This window comes from Letharia columbiana (genome assembly GCF_014066305.1).
Source record: "Letharia columbiana isolate WasteWater2 chromosome Unknown Sc0000006_s0, whole genome shotgun sequence".
Classification (NCBI taxonomy): Eukaryota; Fungi; Ascomycota; class Lecanoromycetes; order Lecanorales; family Parmeliaceae; genus Letharia; species Letharia columbiana.
In genome coordinates, this window is record NW_023501042.1 from 179,042 (window position 1) to 200,008 (window position 20,967).

General features: G+C 43.2%; 8 protein-coding genes across 8 annotated transcripts; 6 read left to right on the plus strand and 2 right to left on the minus strand.

Moving 5' to 3' along the window:
* Positions 1-286: 286 nt before the first annotated feature.
* HO173_002770 (uncharacterized protein) lies at positions 287-1,050 on the plus strand (the record flags this gene model as incomplete). Its single annotated transcript, XM_037304701.1, has 5 exons — positions 287-371; positions 450-536; positions 682-727; positions 783-804; positions 952-1,050. The coding sequence occupies 5 exons, from the start codon at positions 287-289 to the stop codon at positions 1,048-1,050; spliced, it is 339 nt and encodes a 112-aa protein (XP_037168194.1).
* Positions 1,051-3,427: 2,377 nt separating this feature from the next.
* HO173_002771 (uncharacterized protein) lies at positions 3,428-4,217 on the minus strand (the record flags this gene model as incomplete). The annotated part of the gene is made up of 2 exons (XM_037304702.1): positions 3,428-3,482; positions 3,535-4,217. 2 exons carry the CDS (start codon positions 4,215-4,217, stop codon positions 3,428-3,430), a joined length of 738 nt encoding a protein of 245 aa, XP_037168195.1.
* Positions 4,218-5,159: 942 nt separating this feature from the next.
* On the plus strand, positions 5,160-5,915 carry HO173_002772 (uncharacterized protein; the record flags this gene model as incomplete). Its single annotated transcript, XM_037304703.1, has 1 exon — positions 5,160-5,915. One exon carries the CDS (start codon positions 5,160-5,162, stop codon positions 5,913-5,915), a length of 756 nt encoding a protein of 251 aa, XP_037168196.1.
* Positions 5,916-6,114: 199 nt separating this feature from the next.
* HO173_002773 (uncharacterized protein) lies at positions 6,115-7,170 on the plus strand (the record flags this gene model as incomplete). Its single annotated transcript, XM_037304704.1, has 1 exon — positions 6,115-7,170. One exon carries the CDS (start codon positions 6,115-6,117, stop codon positions 7,168-7,170), a length of 1,056 nt encoding a protein of 351 aa, XP_037168197.1.
* An 843-nt stretch (positions 7,171-8,013) lies between these two features.
* HO173_002774 (uncharacterized protein) lies at positions 8,014-8,646 on the plus strand (the record flags this gene model as incomplete). The annotated part of the gene is made up of 1 exon (XM_037304705.1): positions 8,014-8,646. One exon carries the CDS (start codon positions 8,014-8,016, stop codon positions 8,644-8,646), a length of 633 nt encoding a protein of 210 aa, XP_037168198.1.
* A 683-nt stretch (positions 8,647-9,329) lies between these two features.
* On the plus strand, positions 9,330-9,848 carry HO173_002775 (uncharacterized protein; the record flags this gene model as incomplete). Its single annotated transcript, XM_037304706.1, has 1 exon — positions 9,330-9,848. The coding sequence occupies one exon, from the start codon at positions 9,330-9,332 to the stop codon at positions 9,846-9,848; it is 519 nt and encodes a 172-aa protein (XP_037168199.1).
* Positions 9,849-10,415: 567 nt separating this feature from the next.
* Positions 10,416-14,132, plus strand: HO173_002776 (uncharacterized protein; the record flags this gene model as incomplete). Its single annotated transcript, XM_037304707.1, has 2 exons — positions 10,416-10,434; positions 13,075-14,132. 2 exons carry the CDS (start codon positions 10,416-10,418, stop codon positions 14,130-14,132), a joined length of 1,077 nt encoding a protein of 358 aa, XP_037168200.1.
* A 281-nt stretch (positions 14,133-14,413) lies between these two features.
* HO173_002777 (uncharacterized protein) lies at positions 14,414-15,500 on the minus strand (the record flags this gene model as incomplete). Its single annotated transcript, XM_037304708.1, has 2 exons — positions 14,414-14,887; positions 14,931-15,500. 2 exons carry the CDS (start codon positions 15,498-15,500, stop codon positions 14,414-14,416), a joined length of 1,044 nt encoding a protein of 347 aa, XP_037168201.1.
* Between the last annotated feature and the right edge of the window lie 5,467 nt (positions 15,501-20,967).

Sequence of the window (20,967 nt, forward strand, 5' to 3'; positions counted from 1 at the left end):
GTCAGCGATCTCGACCGTGATGATGATCATGGTGTTCCCACAGAGACCGGTGCATTACCTTCATCTCTCGTGCTTTGTTGATGTTGGATTTCCTGGCAAAGCAACGACGCCCAATTCGGTTATCCATGTAGGCCTGATTAAGGGTCCGCTTTTTCTAGAGATGCTTGGCACGCTAAATCATCCCACACAAACAATTTTAGCCGCAGCGAAATTCCATCACTTGGACACCGAAAAGACCGGAGCGCGTTCAACCACATATCAATAACAAAGACAAGAAAGCGCAACGATGGCACCAGCGGCGACCAAAAAGTCGAAGAAGACGGCGGAGTCGATCAATTCACGTTTGGCGCTCGTCATGAAAAGCGGGAAAGGTTCGTTACTTCTAGCAGTCATGAGCTCTGGATCATCTACTTCAAAAGACTCAATGGCTGACACCTCATCTTATGTAGTGACCTTGGGATACAAGAGTACCCTCAAGACTCTTCGATCCGGAAAAGCCAAACTGGTCATCATTGCCGGAAACACTCCTCCTCTGCGTACGTCCTCAGAGTCCATCTTCCCCCTTTCGGACCAAACCTTGAGTCTTGAGACGTGCCTTGGGAGTCTTTACTCTACGGACATATTCCAAGGTTCAATAATCCCCGTCTGATAGGCAATTCTGACTCCGAACTTATAATCCAGGCAAATCCGAGTTGGAATATTACTCCATGCTATCGAAGACCAACGTGTAAGGCATTTTTGCAAAGATTAGATTGGATGGTTGTCGCTGACAGTGTTTACAGGCATCATTTTGCAGGCAACAACGTAAGCCATCCCGCCCATCCATCTACCATGCCCTGTCATACCGCTTTCAGTCCAACGACAAGACCCTGGTCTTTAGGACTTACCCAACGAAGGAGTCTTGATAGAAGACTTTGGAGGGTACACAAACGTACTGACTCTTTACCATAGATCGAGCTGGGTACTGCATGTGGGAAGCTCTATAGATGTTCTACGATGGCTGTGTTGGACGCTGGTGACTCGGATATCTTGACTGGTGCTACAGCATAAACATAAGAGATAGCTCCTCCGGTAGCAAGGAACAAGACGTGAAGATCACCGTGCATTGGCTATGGTTCTGTGCACATAAGTAACCTTGTACCGAGTGCTTCTTGGCCAGTGTTTTAAGCCACGGTTCGCTACATCGATAGAGAACTAACTATAAGACCCAAGCTACATCGGAAGTTACCAGCAGCGCAACGTTCCTGTAGACTGCCTTTATCCTGCGAACAAAGGAGACTTGTAATTTGTAGGGCTAGGGCCAGATCCGTAAGCGGCTTAGTGGCAACTTCGCTGCTTGGAAATCAACCAAAGGCGAAGCGAATTATGACTCCAGAATGAACATCCTTTTTTAACAACAACCACCACCTTCCTCTAACCATACAGACCGTTCGCAAGAAGTGCAGTATCTCCTAGACAGTCAACGAGATGGCACGTCGTCCAGCAAGATGTTATCGCTACTGCAAGAACAAGGTGAGTGCAAATTTTGGAATTACGCACAGTGTGCCTTTTGTGGGCGAAGGACACTGCCTGTAGCGCAAGCCTCACAGGGACCTCATCAATTGGTATTCAAGATCATTGCTAAATTCAAATCTTCCCACAGCCATATCCCAAGTCCCGCTTCAACCGTGGTGTCCCCGATCCCAAAATCCGCATTTTCGACCTGGGCCGCAAGCGTGCCAACGTCGATGAATTCCCCCTCTGCGTCCACATGGTCTCCAACGAGTACGAGCAGCTGTCCTCGGAGGCCCTCGAAGCCGCCCGCATCTGCGCCAACAAGTACGTTTCCACCCATTCCGTATCCATTTCCATCCCATTCCCCACCGGCAGACTCTGACCACGTTCGCCCCACAGATACCTCGTCAAAATCGCCGGCAAGGAAGGCTTCCACCTCCGTGTCCGCGCCCACCCTTACCACGTCGTCCGCATCAACAAGATGTTGTCCTGTGCCGGTGCCGACAGACTGCAGACCGGAATGCGCGGTGCGTGGGGCAAGCCCAACGGAACCGTCGCCCGTGTGAATATCGGCCAGATCTTGCTCTCCGTGAGGACCCGTGACAACCGTACGTCCACCCCCTTCCCCTTCGCGCTTCGATTCTCTCCGGGAACCGCGCGTTTGCTGACGGGTGCGATTTTTTTTTTCCAGACCGCGCAACGGCCATCGAAGCCCTCCGTCGCTCCCAGTACAAATTCCCCGGCCGCCAAAAGATCATCGTCTCCAAGAACTGGGGCTTCACCCCTCTCCGCCGCGACGAATACCTCGAGAAGCGGGCCGAAGGCAAGGTCAGGATCGATGGGGCTTACGTGCAGTTCTTGAGGAACAAGGGGCCGATTGAGCGTAACGTTGGGGTGTTCCCGGATGCGTTTGAGACTGCCGAGGCTTAGAGGATTACTGTATTGCTTGAAAAGGGACAACACGTCGTGGCACGCATGGATGATGGTGGTTACATGCAGCTAGCTTGAGCAATACGAACTCTCCGAGAATCCCCTTTGTTGACATGTTATGCTGCTTCAGTCTTTAAATCCCGAACCCTAACATACCACCAACCCCCAGACTCATCCGAACCCCCCCAACCAACCATCCATCCAACCACACTCCCAACCCAACCCCATCCCCATCCCCACCCCCATTCAAACCCCCTACCATCCCTACCATCCCCCCACCCCCCACCATCTCATCCCCTCCTCACACCGCCTCCCCCATCTCCCCTTGACCACATTCGCACGTTGCAAACCCCCGCACCACGGTCTTCAAACCCCGCCCTCACCATGCCCAATTACCCCCCCGCACGATGGTACACCTGCGTCAGGTCGTGCAGTGGGGTCGCGTAGTCGATTTTCGAGGGTTGAGGTGTGGTGGCGGGGTCGGGGGAGTGCGCATGGTGCTGGGGTGGGGTCGGGTTGGGATTGGGATTGGGAGAGGGAGGGGGAAGGTGTGGAATGGGGGTTTAAGGGTTTATCATTTTTCGGATGATGTTTGTTTGTCTGTTGTGTAGAGTTTTTGGTCTCAATGATGTGTGCTATCATTTCTCGTCGTGGTAGTTTGGGTGAGTTCCTGGCGTATATGGCGTCTGTTTGTGCTTCAGCTTGTGCACTTCCACGTGGTCAGGTAAGTGCATTCTGGGTGAGAGACTTGCTGTTTGATTCGGAAATGAGCATTGCTTGCTCTGGCTCAGTAGTACGTCAGACGTGGTCACGCGTCGAACTTGCCCTCTCCGTTTTGGGTTCCAAAACTTCTCCAATCTGGCCTGCCTGGCCTCTCTACTGCTCCAATCATCTTTCTTCGGTCGAACGAAGATGGCCACATCGAACCACGTTGAGGTTGGGAGGGAATTGTAGCTCTGATGCAGAGACTTGGTTCCCAGGCCTGACGACCAGGCGGAGCCGGTCAATGCAGAAGAGGGGTCTCCTCGCTAACATCGCGCCGTTTCTCGTCCGGCAAGCTTCACAGTAGTCAGCAAGCGGCCTCGAAAGGCAGGCTCAGAGTTTTCTTACGCAAGGAGACCGATAAAAGCCCAGAAATAGAACGTAAACACAAACGCCATAACCCACTCCACAAACCCACCACTTTTAAATTGCCCTGTCCAGAGCAACCCTGTGAAAGTACTTCCCAGTAAGACCTCCGACACAAGTAGGCTGTTGCTGAACACACAGCTACGCCTCAACAGCTCATTCCCCTTGGCGGGGCCCGACCACATCTCACCCCAGAGGACAAAGGCCGTGCAGATACAGCTCAGTGCCGTTCCAGCCAGCGCCAGGAACAGAAACCTGCGATGCAGACTCGGATGACCATGATTGTCGAAAAAGGTAATGCAGATGCGGCACGGGCAAGCCGCCACGTCGAACAAACACGCCAAGATCGAAACCCACTTCTCATAGCGCGGCTGCTCATCTCCCGGCTTCTGAGTCGATACTCTCCGCTCACGCCGCGCAAGGTGCACGGCGATGATGGTTCCGGTGAGGGTGAGGGAAGAAATGATGCCGCCGGTCATGAAGAGGGGTTGCAGGCGGAAGGCACCGATGTCGGAGATGAAGGCGACGTAGGGATTGGCCTGTCCGGGATAGCGAGGGCAGCCCTCGGCTAGCCAGTAGATGAGGAGTGCGAGGAGCGTTATCAGCCAGACGGTGCCACTGGTTAATGGTAGGAGTTTTAGATGGTGGAAGGTGAGGCGATGCATGATGGCTTTTGTTCATCAAGCAATGAGAGTCCGTCCGGTTCGAGGTTTACCCCACAAACATATCAGGAATTGGCATTGGCGATGTCGTCGTTTGTAAACATCATGACCAGGATGGCGAGATCGTTACCGCAGATGGAGTAAAGAGTGCACAGTAGAGTTGGCCTTTTCTTTTACAACTCCGCGAGGTCTCGGTATAGTATACGCTTATCGTATCCATCTTTCTTTTGTTGCGTGCGTGGGCTTCATAAGGTAATTGCGTCGGATCCGAGGTTCGACGATAGACTTTCGCTTGGGTCAACCCCGCTTGAATCTCCCGCTCGGTTAGCCAAGTGCAGCCGACTACCGGCGGGGTACACTTTTCGACTGTTCTATACTACTTTAGGTGAGGCGCCATCTCTGATTTGAGGTGTAAGCTCTAAGGAAATTTACTGCGGCGTCGCTGCTAGGATTTAACTTCAGAGGGGACTGCCCGCGCGGAGGAGTTGCATAAATAAAGTAAAGTATGCTGGTGCTCGTTTTTACTTGGTCTTGGGATGTAGAGTACGTAGAGTCATAAATCCGTAGACTACTTTACAAGACCTTTGGGAGGTCGTCTTATTCTCTGGAAAACTTGGCTTTGCCTTTGCTTTGTCGGTCTTTGTAGATATAAGGTGACGATTCGGCCGTCTTTCTCTACTGACTTTGCTTTCCCTTGATTTCATTGCTCTAGCCGATTGAAGCTGCCATCGTCCGGGACCTTAAGCCTTGCACGCGTAAGGTATGAGGGGGTGCGATTGATGATACCACGTCACAGGTGACACACATCGAACGAAAGACAAAAAGGAAGTCAAGTAAATTCATTCTGCTGAACCCTGATACCCTTCTCCATCTCTCACACCAAGAGGTGTGTTATTAATATTCACATTGCTCAACATCCTCCATCCAGTACTCGTAGTGTCTTCAATGTTTTCCACCATAGTATTGGCCTTGCTGGTCTCATTTGCACTCTATGCATTGAAGATATACACACAGTTCGCTCGAAATCTGACCGCCGCAAAGACGTCAGGAATTCCCTACGTGATCATCCCTTTCTACCAGGTCAATAGACTTTATCAGCTCTCACAGATATTCCTCGTCCCTATTGTGCGCAAGTTGCCCGCCTCCTGGACCGAGCTATGGTTTGACTTGACGTTGGAATGGGCATGGGCCCGGCGATATGAACCCTTCAAGCGCTTGGGCACCGACACATTCATCACTGTCAGCCCCGAACGAAACGAACTTTATACAGCAGACGCTGCCGTTATCAGCCAGATCACAAGTAGAAAGAACGACTTCCCGAAAGCACTCGAGGTGTACGAGTCTATCAAGCTATACGGGAACAATGTGATAACATCAGAAGGCCAACTGTGGAGGCACCACAGAAAGATCACAAGTCCCCCATTCTCCGAAAAGAATAACCATCTGGTATGGACGGAGACTCTGGAACAATGCCAGGCGATGCTCAATGACTGGTTCGACGGCAATACCGGAAAGACGGAGAGCAAGACAATTTACACACTCGCGGACGATGCAATGAGACTGAGTCTCTATGTGATCAGCAGGGCCGGCTTTGGGGTACATTTACAGTGGCCGGGGACTGAAGGAGCCCATGCCAACGGGGGGTGTCAAAAACGGAGAAGAGCGCAAAGTATCAAGCCCAGTGACTGCCCAGGGACATAGCATGAGCTATACCGATGCACTGGGATCGCTCTTGCATAATATCCTATGGGTCCTTATCCTGCCACCATTTCTCTTGAGTAACTCGACCACGGCTTCACATATTTCAGGCTCCCGCTAACTCGCCACAGAGCATCTGCCGTTCCAAAAGACAAAAGAAGCCCATACAGCCTTCATTGAATGGGGTAAGTACATGGATGAAATGTTTCAGCAAAAGAAAGCTGCGGTCTTGAAGGGGATGGAAGGCGATAGTATGGACCTGATGACCGCTCTCGTGAAGGGCGCTGGTATCACGAAGGAATCGCTAACAGGAGAGAAACCTCCGGCACAGACTCTGACAGATAGGGAAATACTCGGCAATGCGTTCGTCTTCATAGTTGCGGCTCATGAGACAACGGCCAATTCTATTCATTTCTGCTTGGTCCTGCTTGCTATGAACATAGCCGCTCAACGACATCTTCAAGCCGATCTCGATGAAATCTTCCAGGGTCACCCCGTCAGCGAGGCTGAGTATGAGAAAATCATCCCCAAATTGTTTGCCAGTATGGCTGGTGCAGTGCTCAACGAAGAGCTGCGTCTAATCGCTCCTGTGGTGGGCATCCCCAAATCCACCCTGAAAGAAAGCCCTCAGCCTCTCGAAATTGGAGGCAAGACATGCACGGTACCAGCAGACTGCTATATTTCTCTCATAACACCTGCCGCGCATCGCAACCCAAATCAATGGCCAACTGGTCCACCCGCGAATCCCGACAAACCGACGCACCCTCTCTCAAATTTGGACAACGACCTCGAAGAGTTCAAGCCGGAAAGGTGGATTTTGGATCCTGACGCCAAGAATACTGCGAGTATGCCTGAGCAGGAAGCGGACACGGAAGCGTCCGATTTGGGAGTCAACACCGCGGCGGATACTTCTGCGGCATTGTATCGCCCACCAAAGGGTGCTTACATTCCCTTCAGCGAAGGCCATCGCTCTTGTATTGGGCGACGCTTTGCACAGGTCGAGATACTTGCAGTCCTTGCGCTCATATTCTCGCAGTACAGCGTGGAACTGGCGGTGGATGCATATGTCAGTGACGATGAAGTAGATAAGATGACCGATCAAGCGAAATTCGAGGTCTGGAGTAAAGCCAGAGATGAAGTAACAAGGCAAATGAACGAGGACATGGGAGCTATCATCACACTTCAGCTTCGGAAAGGTGCCATCGGAATCCGCTTCGTGAAGAGGGGAAAGGAGAGATTCGATTTCAATGCAATATGAAGAGTCGCGGCTCCGAGCCGCCGAAGGAAGCTTCGGATGCTGGCCGTTTTCTGGCGAACCGCATTACCTTAGTGCTACTACCCGTTAGAAAATTTGTAGCTGCTGGGTCGTGGACGGGATGCAGAGCCGGTCAAGAGCGAGAATGCTCAGGCTTGTGGGCCATGTTTGAGGGTGAGGATCACTGAACTTCTGAAGACTCGATAACACGCGGGCTGTTCGTCGTTCCAGAAGTCTCTTTGGTTTCCAAGCTTTTTACTCCACCCCACGGTCACTGCTTGAAATCTACTGTCGAATGAGAGCTGTAAGCATTGCAATTTGGCAACATTATCAGCCGGCGATGAACGAAATCGGGCACTGACGGCCTCTTATCCTGTCTCTACACATCGAGCCTCTAGACAGAGATCCGTTGTCACTTCTTCATCAACTGCGCTTATCCTTTGCTTGATTCTTGCAATTATCCTACATGATATCATTGAGCCTTGCTTAACGTGACAAGCTATCCGCGACAGTTGCTTACGGATCGTACCATAGGCGTCCAATCTGGCCGTGTTTGCCAATCCCATAGAAACATATTAAAACACCCGGTTTGCGGGTGCTGTTGCAATCAGGTAAACGGTGGTTCAGGCAAACTAACAGCAGCCTTCACATTCTTCATCCGTGGAATCCTCCTTCCCATCGCTCAGCCAGTCTCTGACATGGAGCCGTTCGCAAGTGCTTACGCGAATGGTCTACCTTCCTGGCATCATGGTGGACATTTCGACCGCTCGTTTCATAATGATAGCGCTTATGCCAGCGAAGATTGTGATTTTGTGCCATTTCCGTCATTAGACTTGAACCAAATCTATGAAGACACCGATGAAGTCGATCGCGACTCTCCTAGGACACGGCGTCATCGAGCTGCAGCGTTCGTCAACGCCCAGTGGTCACGTCCCGCGGTTTCTAGAGCTCGTCACCCTCTCGATGATTCGTTCAACGATAACTGGAGAAGTCTATGACCTACCTCAACCGCTTCCTTTCGAGGAACAGCGCTACATCTATGACTCTGGCTCTCGGCTGAGGCCTACAGCGTTCTACGACCGTGAGAACTTCGGCCGCGAACCTGGCCACGCAGCCTCCTGGTGGGGTTCTGAAGAGAGTATACCGGCACTGGAATTTGAAGAACATAGAGCTCGCGTCCCCGATGCTCTGCCGTCACTCAACAACCGCATCGAAAGCGGGACGGATCGCTCCTCGCCTTCGTCGATTTCTACTCGACACGGCTCCCGTAGTCCAGAGGAGGCTTCGCAATCTGGGGGCTCTACTACATCCACTCAACCTGACCGCAGAACCCAAAGCTCAATGCGTTCGTCGGCACGGCGCCCACGTCGAAACCAGTCTTCAAGCCGTGATGCACAGCTCGCAGCCGCCTGGCAACAGCTCTATCACGAACGTACGGAGCTTGAGAAAGAGAGGAGAGCCTTGAGCAAGAAAGAATAATCCTTGCTACAAAGGAAGGAGCGGCCTCGTTCAAGCCGGCAAGATACTTCGGACGATGTGGCTCCTGAAGGCTGTAGTGGAAGTCCTGGTCTAGACCGGACGGCGAAAGGCGACGAACCCACTCAATGACGCTGAGAATGGTATTGCGAACAAAGCGTGCTTGTCGTACGTTCTCACTCATCAGAAATAGAGGTTCTAGCGCAATGAATCAAATTAAGGGCAGTGCTTCCTCCGGGCTTATGCAGAGCATAGGCCGTAGCATCCCGCCACCACGGCCATTGACACGCAGCTAGTCTAAGAAGCACGCAATACGTTTTCTTATCTAGGCAATCTACCCAGACTTATTGAACAGCAACGTCACCGTCGTGAGTCTCACCATAACGGAAGCCGTCTTAGTTGTCTGACCAGTTCTTTATGAGAAGAAGTTGAAACTCCACCCTTCTTTCTGCACTTCCGTGGTTGCCACTCTCTTTTCGTTGACTTTGTAGATTCTCGTTCACATCTCACATTGGAAAAAAGCAACAGGAAAAAGCGAAAAAGCAAACACACTTTCCACATGTGATCTTTGCCTAGCGACCTGCTCCATCCTATCATCGATCTCGCCAGCCTCTCCTCTTCTCCCAAAAGACCTGTCCCGCTAAGCGATCTCAGAAGCAAACTGAGCACTACTTTCTCCATCAGCAATGCCTTCTTCACCAATGGCCTCGCTTACCCCACGAACGCCCCTCACACTCTCTCCCAGCCACTCCCAGATCTATACCCTGGCACCTGACCTCTGCCCTACCCTTCACGAATCGGAGATGAAAATTGCCAAAAAGGACATCCAACCTGAAAACAGCAACACCTACCATAGCTACTCTACATCTCCCGCATATGCCAGCAGCGAGAATCTCAACGAAAGACTTAACATCCATCTACCGAACCCTCTGCCGCAGAACCCAAGCCCTCGTGCCAGACTCAACCTCGGACAAAGCAAACGTAAAACCCGACGCGAAACCGAACCTCGAGCCCTCGCGCCAAGAATCACCACCCCTTTCCGAGAAGCCTACTTTTCGCTTCCAGCCAAGACCCCATCTTCCTCCGACGCTGATCCAGAAGAAAGCACGTCCCCACCCCCCGCCCGCTACGCCATCCAGCCACCGCACCGGCGGTCCAACAACAGGAATTCCGCCGTGCGCCACATCCCCATTCCGGCACCCTGACGCTGCCACCTCGACATGAGCCCAGAGGAGTAGCCGTCCTGGGTGATGGAGGCCACCAGATCCCCGCTCCAAGGTCTTCGCCGTCGGTGATCCCATGAGCGACCTCGCCGGTGGCAATATCCAAGGGCGCCACCTTCGCCCGGAAAAAAGGGAGGTATAGCGCGCCCCCTTTCCTGTTCGACCCTGGCGTCACAGGTTTGGCGAAGAGCGCGGATGATGGGCGTGGGCGAGGGGTTCGATGTGGCAAGTCGCGTGCTGGAGACGGTGAGTGGGATGTCGGGGTGTGGGCACGAGCGCCGCGGTTGTTGATAAGCGTGGAGGAAGTGTTTGTCATTGTTGGTTGGTTGTCGAATGAATGATGCGTGACCGGTGTTTTGCTGACTGGGAGTCGTTTGCTGGTTCGATGGCGGTGTTTTGGATGTTGGGGACTGTGATGGCTATTATCTCAGTCAGTCAGTCAATCAATCAATCAGTCAGTCAGTAGTCCTTCAGTTGACTTCAAGACTTCCATCCCGGCGGACGCAATCTCGCCTCGTTTGCACTCCTCCCATGCATGCATCTAGACATATGAGGATGAAAAGGGAAGGTATTTAAGTCTCCCCCTCCTGCCCGCAGAATCCCCATTCCCATCCCTTTCTCATCCCCCCCCGCCAAAAAAGCATCACACCCAACGACTCCCTCTCCCTCTCCCCTCCCTCCCTCCCTCCCTCATCCAAAAAACAAACCCCCCCAACCCTCAAAAAAAAAGATACCCTCCACCCCACCCCCCCCAAAAAAAATGAACCCTCCCCCTCCTCCCCCCCCCAAAAAATGAACCCCTCCCCCTCCCCCCCCCAAAAAAGAACCCCTCCCCCTCCTCCCCCCCCCCCCCCCCCCCCCCACCCCACCCCAACAACCCCCTCCCACCATCAACCTCCCTCCCAACCCCCGCCACCCCGCACGCCCGCCCCCCCTGCTCGCGGCCGGGAATCCTGACCCTAGACCGATTCCGGCCTTGGAACCCGGGGCGTGGGGGAAGGGTGCACGGGGCACTAGGAGTTGGGGGGCGTATTGTGTCCGTATTTGGGGGTGAGGGTGCTCGTCGTAAAGGTGAGTGGGTGGGTGTGTGGTGGTTTGGTGGGTGTGTGTGTTTTTGGTGTGTGGTGTGTGGTGTGTGTGGTGGTTTGGCTGGGGGGGTGTGGTGATGCGTGTGTGTGTTTGGGGAGGTGGGGGGCGGGTGAGGTGCTGATTGATTTAGGGAAGGCGGATGATTGAAAGAAGAAGATGAAGCATCGACGGACGATCCTTCCCCTTCATCGACGGTACTTATGACTTGTCCGGCCCGCCCCCGGAGCCGGAAACGGCTGTGCTGGATACATCCATGCAGTGGCTCACAACTGCACTCTTCCAGCCGGCTGTGCGTTGATGCCCCATCCACATCCACATCCTCCAATCCAGCAAGCGCTCCCAGTCCAGCCACAGAAATAGCAACACCCCTCTTCTCACCAGAGCCGGCTATACATCCACATCCACAACCACATCCGCATCCGCATCCACAAGCACCCCCGCATCCGCCACAGCCACAGCATCCGCATCCCCATCCTCACCCGCATCCGCATCCACCCCCTGGCCAACAGCAACACCCCTCTTCACCCCCATCGCCATCTCAGCGACCGCTCCAACATCCACGCTCTAGTCGCCGGCCGAGACCCGATTCCAGCCCGCGATGCGCGTCACGTTTGCTGGGTTGGCGACGGGGCGGCGGGCGCTGCCGTCGGGGTGATGGTGAGAGATGAGAAGGTTTGGGGGAGGGGGGGGGGGGGGCAGGGGATGAATGCAGCGGTTGGGGACTAAGTGGTGTTTTGTTGGTTAATTGGTTGGGTGTGAGGGTGTGAGGGTGTATGTATGTGTGTATGTACTCACGGAAGTAGATGATAAATGATCCAGAGGGAGAGGGAGAGAGAGATGCAGATGCAGATGCATATGTACAGCGCAATACATACGCAGGAGTCCAGAAAGCGGGATTGCAACAACAAGAAAAACTTTTGCCGACTAGGAAGATATGAGAAGGGATAATTCTTACCCGGCAGCTTCTCGTTGGGTAGAATATACCACCTTAAGCCAAACTCACCATCATTTCGAATGTCGTTGACGCCGAGACTTCTTCAGCAAGGCATGGAAAAAAAAGAAGAAAAAAAAAAAAAAAAAAAAAAAGCCATTATCTTTCCAAAGCCTCTTGGCTCCTCCCTCTATCCCACACATCCACGAACACGACACAAACTTCTAGACGCAAACCCAGCAACCGTTTGCATCCACTTCATCACCCCAACCCAGCAGTTCCGGTCGAAGGATTCGCCATCGTGCAAAAGAATGCCAGCGGGCAGCGGGACGTATCGCCGAAACGCCATTGCGCAAAGGACCAAACGTCCGTCCTCGGCAGTATGACCGGGGGAATCCGACATGGCGTCGTGCCTCCATCTATCTATCCATCTATCCATCTACCTGCCTCTCCTATCCCCACAGCGGGAAGATACCGACAAAACCGCCCATCAGCTAGATCACCGATCCATCCGATCGTGCAGAGGACATGAAAGACATTGACAGGCGGTGCAGGTGTCGCTGATTTGGTCTATGGGAAGCCCAGATCTGGGTTCTCAAGACTGGCTTGTATTTTGCATGTTGACTGGACAGGGACCGAGAATGCAAAAAGAAAGATTTGCCAGCTTTAGCGCACGAGGGCAGCGAATTTGTCAGAGGAGAGAAGGAGCTGATGGTCTCTGTTTTATGGACAAATAAAGGATGATAGCAAAAAGAAGAAGAAAAAAGAAGAAGAAGAAGAAGAAGAAGAAGAAGAAGAAGAAGAAGAAGAAGAAGAAGAAGAAAAAGAAGAAGTTTCTAGAAGATGCGTACGTGTTTAAGATCATTGCCAATGAATGGCGGATTTTGAGCGGGTTTAATCGCGCATTTGTGCGATACCGAAAGGGAAATTTTGCATTCGCTTCTATACAGTATAAATGACTCAAATCTGCCGCAGAGATTTGTGGATGGATTCTTCCATGGCTTTTGACGATGATACAAGGACTGCCGGGGGACAAGAAATGCATCTTTCCAAAGAGAAGTCGTAAACGAAGGAAATTAGTGATCGACCCTGCAGGAGATCATTTGGGTATGTCACACTACCCATTTCCCTCGGTCGATTGAAAAAGTTCCTTGTCCAACAATGAGCTGATATTGTCCTGTGTGGTAGGCTTCCGACCAGTTGACGCAATTCCCCTTTTGGTGAACCGCGAACGTCTCGGCATCTCCTTTCTCGACCTCCCAACAGAGATCCGTCTGATGATTTATCGCTGCTGCCTCATGGCACCCTTAAAGATCATAAAGCCCCCCTCCGAACTACAGCATTACAACAAAGGCTGGGCGATGCCAACTCTGGACAAGAGCGACAGAGAGATCGACGCGACTGTCCAGAGACACAGAGCGAATCATCAGTCGTATGTCTCACTTCACCAGTCGTACACTGGTCTTCGGGATGCGGATACCGGGGACCCCACGCTTGAATTGTCTTTGCTGCGATTGAGCAAGACAATTCATGATGAGGCGGCGAGCGTACTTTATGGGGAAAATGAGTTTCAATTTGTCCTTGCCATTACCAGAAGGCACCCTCACGTGAGAGCTCCAAAATTTTATCAGCCACCGTTTCATGATTTTCGGGATAATTTGACGGTCGTGTCGGAAGGGTACGCGAAAATGATTAAGAAGTGTACCATTGAGGTTCGGCTGCCTACCTTTCCATGGACAGGGGCGAAACCAGTGTATTTGGAGTACTACGCAAGGTTAGCGGCTTTCGCAACCGGCTTTGGAGGCGATGATCATTCGTTGCAGAATGTAGCGATCCTTTTCAATAGATGCTTTAGAAAAGGACATTATTTCCCTTTGTCTTGTCTGCGAACAAGTCAGAATGTGCTGGAAACACTGGCTGCGATCCATGGCGTTAGGCATTCGGTGACCGTTGGAGGCGTGATGCCTGCTTTCGAAGCGAAGCTGTCGTTGGCTATGATGAGTAGAGCGATTGCTTACGTACCGAAAGAAGAGAAATACGGGCAGCGGATGGTGATGTACAAGGGCAAGAGACGGCTGCAGAGATACAAGCTCGGAAGGTATTATGATTCGAACAACGTGTGGAGTCGAAGTGTACTTGGTCCATATCAACCACACTCTAAAGAGGCTTCGCCGGCGTATGGATGCTGTGAGGTGTGTGATGAGAGGCCGCCTCTCACATTTCCGCATCTTTGGAGGCGGCCATGACATTTTGGTTCCTAATTTGGAATTCAAGAGTGCTTGCTGGTGATTTGAATTTTAGAACGCTGGATTGTTCGGTTGACGGATATGAAATACTACGCTTTTTCCCGTACAAATCTTTGAAAAGAAAAAAAAAAGACAAAAACCAAAACAAAACCAAAAACCAAAAACCAAAAAACCAAAGCACAAAAGACAAAAACAAAAAAAAAAACGAAATCACACGCAGCACGGGCTTTACGACATATCGAAGGCTTCGCCTCTTGCACCTTCGGTCCCCAGCAGAACAATCACCGAATCACGATTGAGATGCAACTTCTCTTTTCCTCCTCAGAGATGCTAAATAGCGCTGCCAGTGTTGCGGCGCTGCACGGACCCATGCTAATCTCCATGTCTTTTAGCATCTCTTGAGCCTCTGCAGACTCATCATCGGTGACCGTGATGCTAGCATCGACACCGTTGCGCAAGAATGGCCAAGCAGTCATCGACACCGTGCCGCAATTCATACCGCACATTGTAGTATTGCCTGTAGATATAGACGTCATCTGACCGCTCTCAAGGCTCGTCTTTAAACAAGCGGCCGTGTCAGGCTCGACCGCCATCACCGTAGACGGCGCATCTCGGCTCTTGTAATGCGCTACTACAGCTTGTGCCAGAGAACCCACGCCGACGGGACAAATGATCAGGTTGAGAGGTCTGCCGGTCAGCTCTTGACACTGCTCATCGATTTCGACCATCATGGTGGAGTAGCCATCGACGACCCACTGAGTGTTTCAGCGTGTTTCAGGACAAACTCATCATACTCACCTGCGGAATCTCTTCATACCCTGGCCAAGCCGTGTCTTCAATCAACAACCCACGGGGCTGTGTAATCGCAGCTCTTTCCGCTTCCTTCACAGCCATATCATAGTCCCCATCAACCACAATCACTTCAGCCCCCTCTTGTCTGATCTTCTGCTTCGTCGCCTCGACCATGACTTTCGGCACGTATATGAGGGCATTTGCTCCCAGAAACTTGGCCATGTGAGCTACCGCTCGACCCCAATTGCCATCCGTAGCTGTGTAGAAAGTATAGTGGACGACTGCGACGAGTTGCCTAATTCGAGATAAAGGCGCTGATGGGAGAATGCCTAGGCAGTGGGTGATGGTGCAGACGCATCCCCATGATGCTCCGAGGATCTTGTAGGATGGTAAGGCAAAGCGGTGGGACTCGTCTTTGAGGAGAATGGTCCCAACCCCCAGCTGTTCACCCACTTTTGCCGGTAGTTTTATAAGCGGCGTCTTACCGTAGTCTGGTAACGTCTGGTGGAATTTCAAAACAGATGGCCTGACAGTATGTTTGCTCTTCCACGAGCGCGCTGAAGGGTTGTGATACATCAAGCTCGTTGGTGGAGATGACCACTGTCGGAAGGGCTGTTGATTGTTTCAAAACTTGCGTTGCAAGTATGGAGGTCGGCACCAAAAGTCCTGAGCAACACTAAATCTCTTGGCACACTTGCCACTCCGGGTAACGATTACGTAACTACGTTATATAATACGCCTTAGCGCGTTATATATTAAGTCGCTCTTTTCTTTTATAGAACTCTATAGTTAATATAACTAAGTATTCTATCTTTATATTTTAATAGATTATAAATCTAGACTATATCTAGTAACTATTTTAATAATAATATAACCTATTACTATAGTTGCGATTATCTTTAAATATTTATATTTATTATAATAAAGATAACTATAACTATAGAAGACTTTATTAACCTATTCTTAATATAGAAAATTTCTATTTTAAAATAATCGTTTTAGATTTAAATAGCTGTAATTTATTTATAATTTAAAGACTAAGAACTATCGCTTAGAGCGCTTCTACTTTTCAACTAAGATAATATAAAGCGAGTCGAGATATATTATATCTAGTCGAAATTATCGAAGTCGTTATATAACTAATTAAATTATATTATTGCTAAGATTTCTAGAATATTACTAGTTTCCCTATATAAGATACGCTAAATAAAGAGATAATACGTCTTTATTTATATATTATAAATATTAAAGAATTAGATAGCGAGTATTTAGACTTCGTATTTATCTAATTACGAAATATTCGCAATAAAGATTAAAAATTAACTATTTTAATTATCGCTAGAAGAAGTATAATTCAAAGGAAAATAATCTTAGCTTCGGCGTTAACTACGTAGTTTCTAGCTATCGCTAATAGAGGTATATTAATTAAAAGAATAAAAACCTTAACCTCGAAAGTAAAAGGGGAAAGAAACTTCTATTATCGCAAAGAAGCCTTAACGCGAGTACTCGCCTTAGAAATAAAACACTTCGATAGTAAGTAAATAATCTTGCGATCGATCTTAGTCTTAATCTTAAACTTTAATTAAGTTAATTTTAGAAAAGATAATTAAAGCTTTTAGCTATTAAGATAGCTAATATAATCTTAATAATATAATACTATCTCTACGTATAAGAGATAGATTTATATTATTACGACATTCTTAAACTACTCTATATTTTAATTATATATTAATAAAATATAAAATAAATAAAAAATAATTTAATAAAAAAAAAAATAATAAATTTTTTTTATTTAAAAATATTTTATAGGGAATTAATTTATTTTTTTAAAAAAAAAATAATAATTTTTAAAAATTATTATTTAAAATAATTAAAAAAAAAAAAAAAAAAAAAAAATAAAAAAAAAATTTAAAAAAAATTTAAAAAAAAAAATATTTTAAATAAAAAAAAAAAAAAAAAAAAAAAAATAAATTTAAAAAAAAAAAAAAAAAAATTTAAAAAAAATAAAAAAAAAATAAAAAAAAATAAAAAAAAAAAAAAAAAAAAAAAAAAAAAAAAAAAAAAAAAAAAAAAGTTATTAAGATTTATATAATCTTATATCTAATATAATATAAAATCTTAACGAGATATTCTACGATATAATATATCTATAATATTATATTATAAAATAATATATATATAAAATATCTCGATTAGGATTTCTATATTTAGAAGTAGATATTCTAATTATTATTCTAGTTAATAACTACGCTAAATTAATAAGATATAAAATTAAATATAATTATATTTTATTACTCTATATATATAAAAGAAAGCGAGCTATATCTACTAATAATAAGAAAAGCTTATCTTTCTCTAATATTAAGTCGCGCGAAATCCGCCTAATACTTTATAATTAAAGTCGTCGACGATAATTTTATATATCTATTATATATTTTCGATATCGCTATCTAATATAAAATTATATATATTATAATTATAGCCTTTTTATTAAATCGTTAATTTAGAAAAGTTAATATATTTCTTAATATTCTCTTAAAAGTATTATAGCTTAATATAATAAGTTATATTTCTTTAAGCTATCTTCTCGCGATATATAAAAAAAAGATTAAATATAGAAAGTATATAAAAGTATATTTAATAATTCTAGAATAAATTAACGATACTTATAATAATAATTAGAATTAAAAATTAGATATACTTAAATAAGAGATAGCTTTATATTACTTATATAATAGCGATAGTAATAATTAAGATTAAAATATTAATTTAGATAGCGTAGCTTTTATAGTAAACTTTTTATTATTATATATTAGATTAATTATATATAAATAAAGATTTATAATTTTATCTTTTAGATATAATTATATTTAATATTTTAAGATTTTTATAATAGCTCGATACTTATTAATTAGCGCGTTAATATTATTATATCTAAACTATAATAGCGCTTATTATTAAATTCTATATTACGCTCTTAAATAGCTTAAAAAATAAGATTTACTTAATTATTAGCGCGTATAATAAAATTATTCTTAATACTTATATCTTATTTAGCTTCGATATTATTTATTTTCTCTTAATTCGAGCTTTTATCTTTATTTATATATATAATAATTTACGCGATAAGCAAAACTTTAAACTTCTTCGTAATTACGCTCGCGTATTTTTTTTATATAATATTATTAAAATATAAGTCTATTAGAATAATAATTAGAACTAGAAATTACTTATTCGCTTATCTATTATATCTTATCTAATTTACTTAAAAGCTTACTTCTATTATAATAACAATATATTAATATATTTAATTTTATACTTTTTAATAATTATAGCGTAATTAATAGCTAAGATATCGACTTTCTTTACTTTTTTAATTAATTTCTTCTTAAATATAAATATATTTATTCGCTATCGCGATCTCTTAATATTTTTATTTTAATTAAACTTATTCTTCGCTTTTTATTTTAATTAAAAATCTAATTATCGCTATTTAATTAACCTATATTAAGACTCTTTAATATCGCTATTATTATTAATATTTAATATTTATTATAATAAATTATTAGACTTAATCTCTTCTACTTTAATTACTATAAAAAGATAAATTAATAAATATATATAAAAGAATTAAAGGGCTTATACGAATATCTATAAATATTAAGCTATTCTTAATTTTAATTAAAGCTTATTTTATTAAAAAGTGCGTTAATTCTAGTAAGTATCGATATTAGAAATAAAGAGAATATATATTATACGCTATTATAAGTATATTATTATAGAGTTTAATTTAAAGAATAATTATTTCTATAAAGATAATAAGACTTAAAAATAAGAAAGTAAGAATAAAATATATGAAAATTTTAATAAGTTATAATAGTTTAATATTAGCTAAATTAGATAAAAATAATTACTTACTAGCTCGCTCTTTTAAATCTTTTATCTTTTAATCTATATAAACTATAATAATAATTATAATTATTATAAAAGTAGCTAAGATTATATTAGATAATAGCGCTTAATAAGCGTAATTCGCTTAAACTTAAATCTTTAAAATTAAAGAGAAAGCGTTTTATTAATATTTAATTTAAGCTAGATAATATAAAGTAATCTAAAAATTTAATATACGCGATAGATATCTAAGCTTTTCTTTCCTCTCTTCTTTCTCTCTAAGACTTTCTTTTTTATATTAACTCTTCTTATTATTAAACTATCTTCTTTATATATTAAACTTCTATTTAAATAACTTAATATTATTATAATAATATTAAAAGTATAATATAGTTATTAAGTTATATATTTATTCTTTATCTTTTAATAACTTTAAGTTAATATATAGATAGATCGCGCGAAGAGCTTAACTTATATACACTTAATCTATTATTAATAGCTCTTCAAAAAAGCTAATACTATTCTAGAGTGCTAGATATAGCGTTAAAATAAAGTCTTTATTAGATATTATCGCCGCTTTAATCGCTATCGCTTTAATTATTATCTTTACTTTAATAGATATTATCTTTACTTTAATAATATTAAAGCGTTAATAAAAACTAGATAATATATTCTTCTAATTATTATTATATTTATTATATATAACTAACGCGAGCTATAGCTTAAGCTTTACGCGAGATTTATTATTATTAAAAATTAACTAATCTTATAATTTTAAAGCTTCTCTTTTAATATCTAATTTATTAGATTATACTTAATTAAAATCTATTAAAGCGCTATTATATTTAAAGATTCGCTTTTAAAGTATTATATAAGATAATAGAAGTCTTTCTAATTCGTTAATTTAAGAGTAAATCTTTTATTATTACGCTTTATAATTAGCTCTAATAATTTCTATTTAAATAAATATTTATCTTTATATAATATATAAAAAGCGAGTTATATTATAGAAAAAGAATTTAAATCTTATAATTATCTTAGCTAAGTCGTTTAAAGTAAAGAGAAGAATATATTTATCTTTAATTATTAAATTAATTAATTATTATAAATATAATTATAAGATATAATTATATATTATTAATTACTCTAATAATTATAAAAAGTATAAAAGAAATAAAATTATATAATTAAGTACTTATAAACTTTTCTCTTCTAAGTATTTATTTTAATTTAGAGTTTAATCGCTATCTAATTAAAAAAAGAGTAAGATATAAGAAAGTATATAAAAGTATATTTAATAATTCTAGAATAAATTAACAATATCTATAATAATAATTAGAATTAAGAATTAGATATACTTAAATAAGAGATAGCTTCTTATATTACTCATATAATAGTAAGAGTAATAATTAAGATTAAAATATTAATCTAGATAGCGTAGCTTTTATAGTAGATTTTTTATTACTATATATTAAATTAATTATATATTAATAAAGATTTATAATTTTATCTTCTAGATATAATTATATTTAATATTTTAAGATTTTTATAATAGCTCAATATTAATTAATTAATATATTAATATTATTATATCTAAACTATAATAGAGCTTATTATTAAATTTTATATCGCGCTTTTAAATAGCTTAAAAGATAAAGTCTATTTAATTATTAGCGCGTATAATAGAATTATTTTTAATACTTATATCTTATTTAGCTTCGATATTATTTATACTCTTATAATCTAAGCTCTTATCTTTATCTATATATATAATAATTCGCGCGAAAAGTAAAACTCTAGACTTTCTCTAAATTACGCTCGCGTACTTTTTTTATATAATACTATTAAAATATAAATCTATTTATTAGAATAATAACTAGACTTAGAAATTACTTATCGCTTATCTATTATATTTTATCTAATCTACTTAAAAGCTTACTTCTATTTTTTATTAAGTCTATTAATTAGATTAAAGTTTATATCTTATTTTTATATAAATATCTAATCGCGTATTAAATAATATCTTATTATTTAAGACTTTTAAATATAATCTAACTAAGAAAAGAATCTATTATATAAAGAATTATAAATTATAATATATATTTTTATAGCGATAGAGAATTCTAATTATCTTTTTAATTATTATTATTTA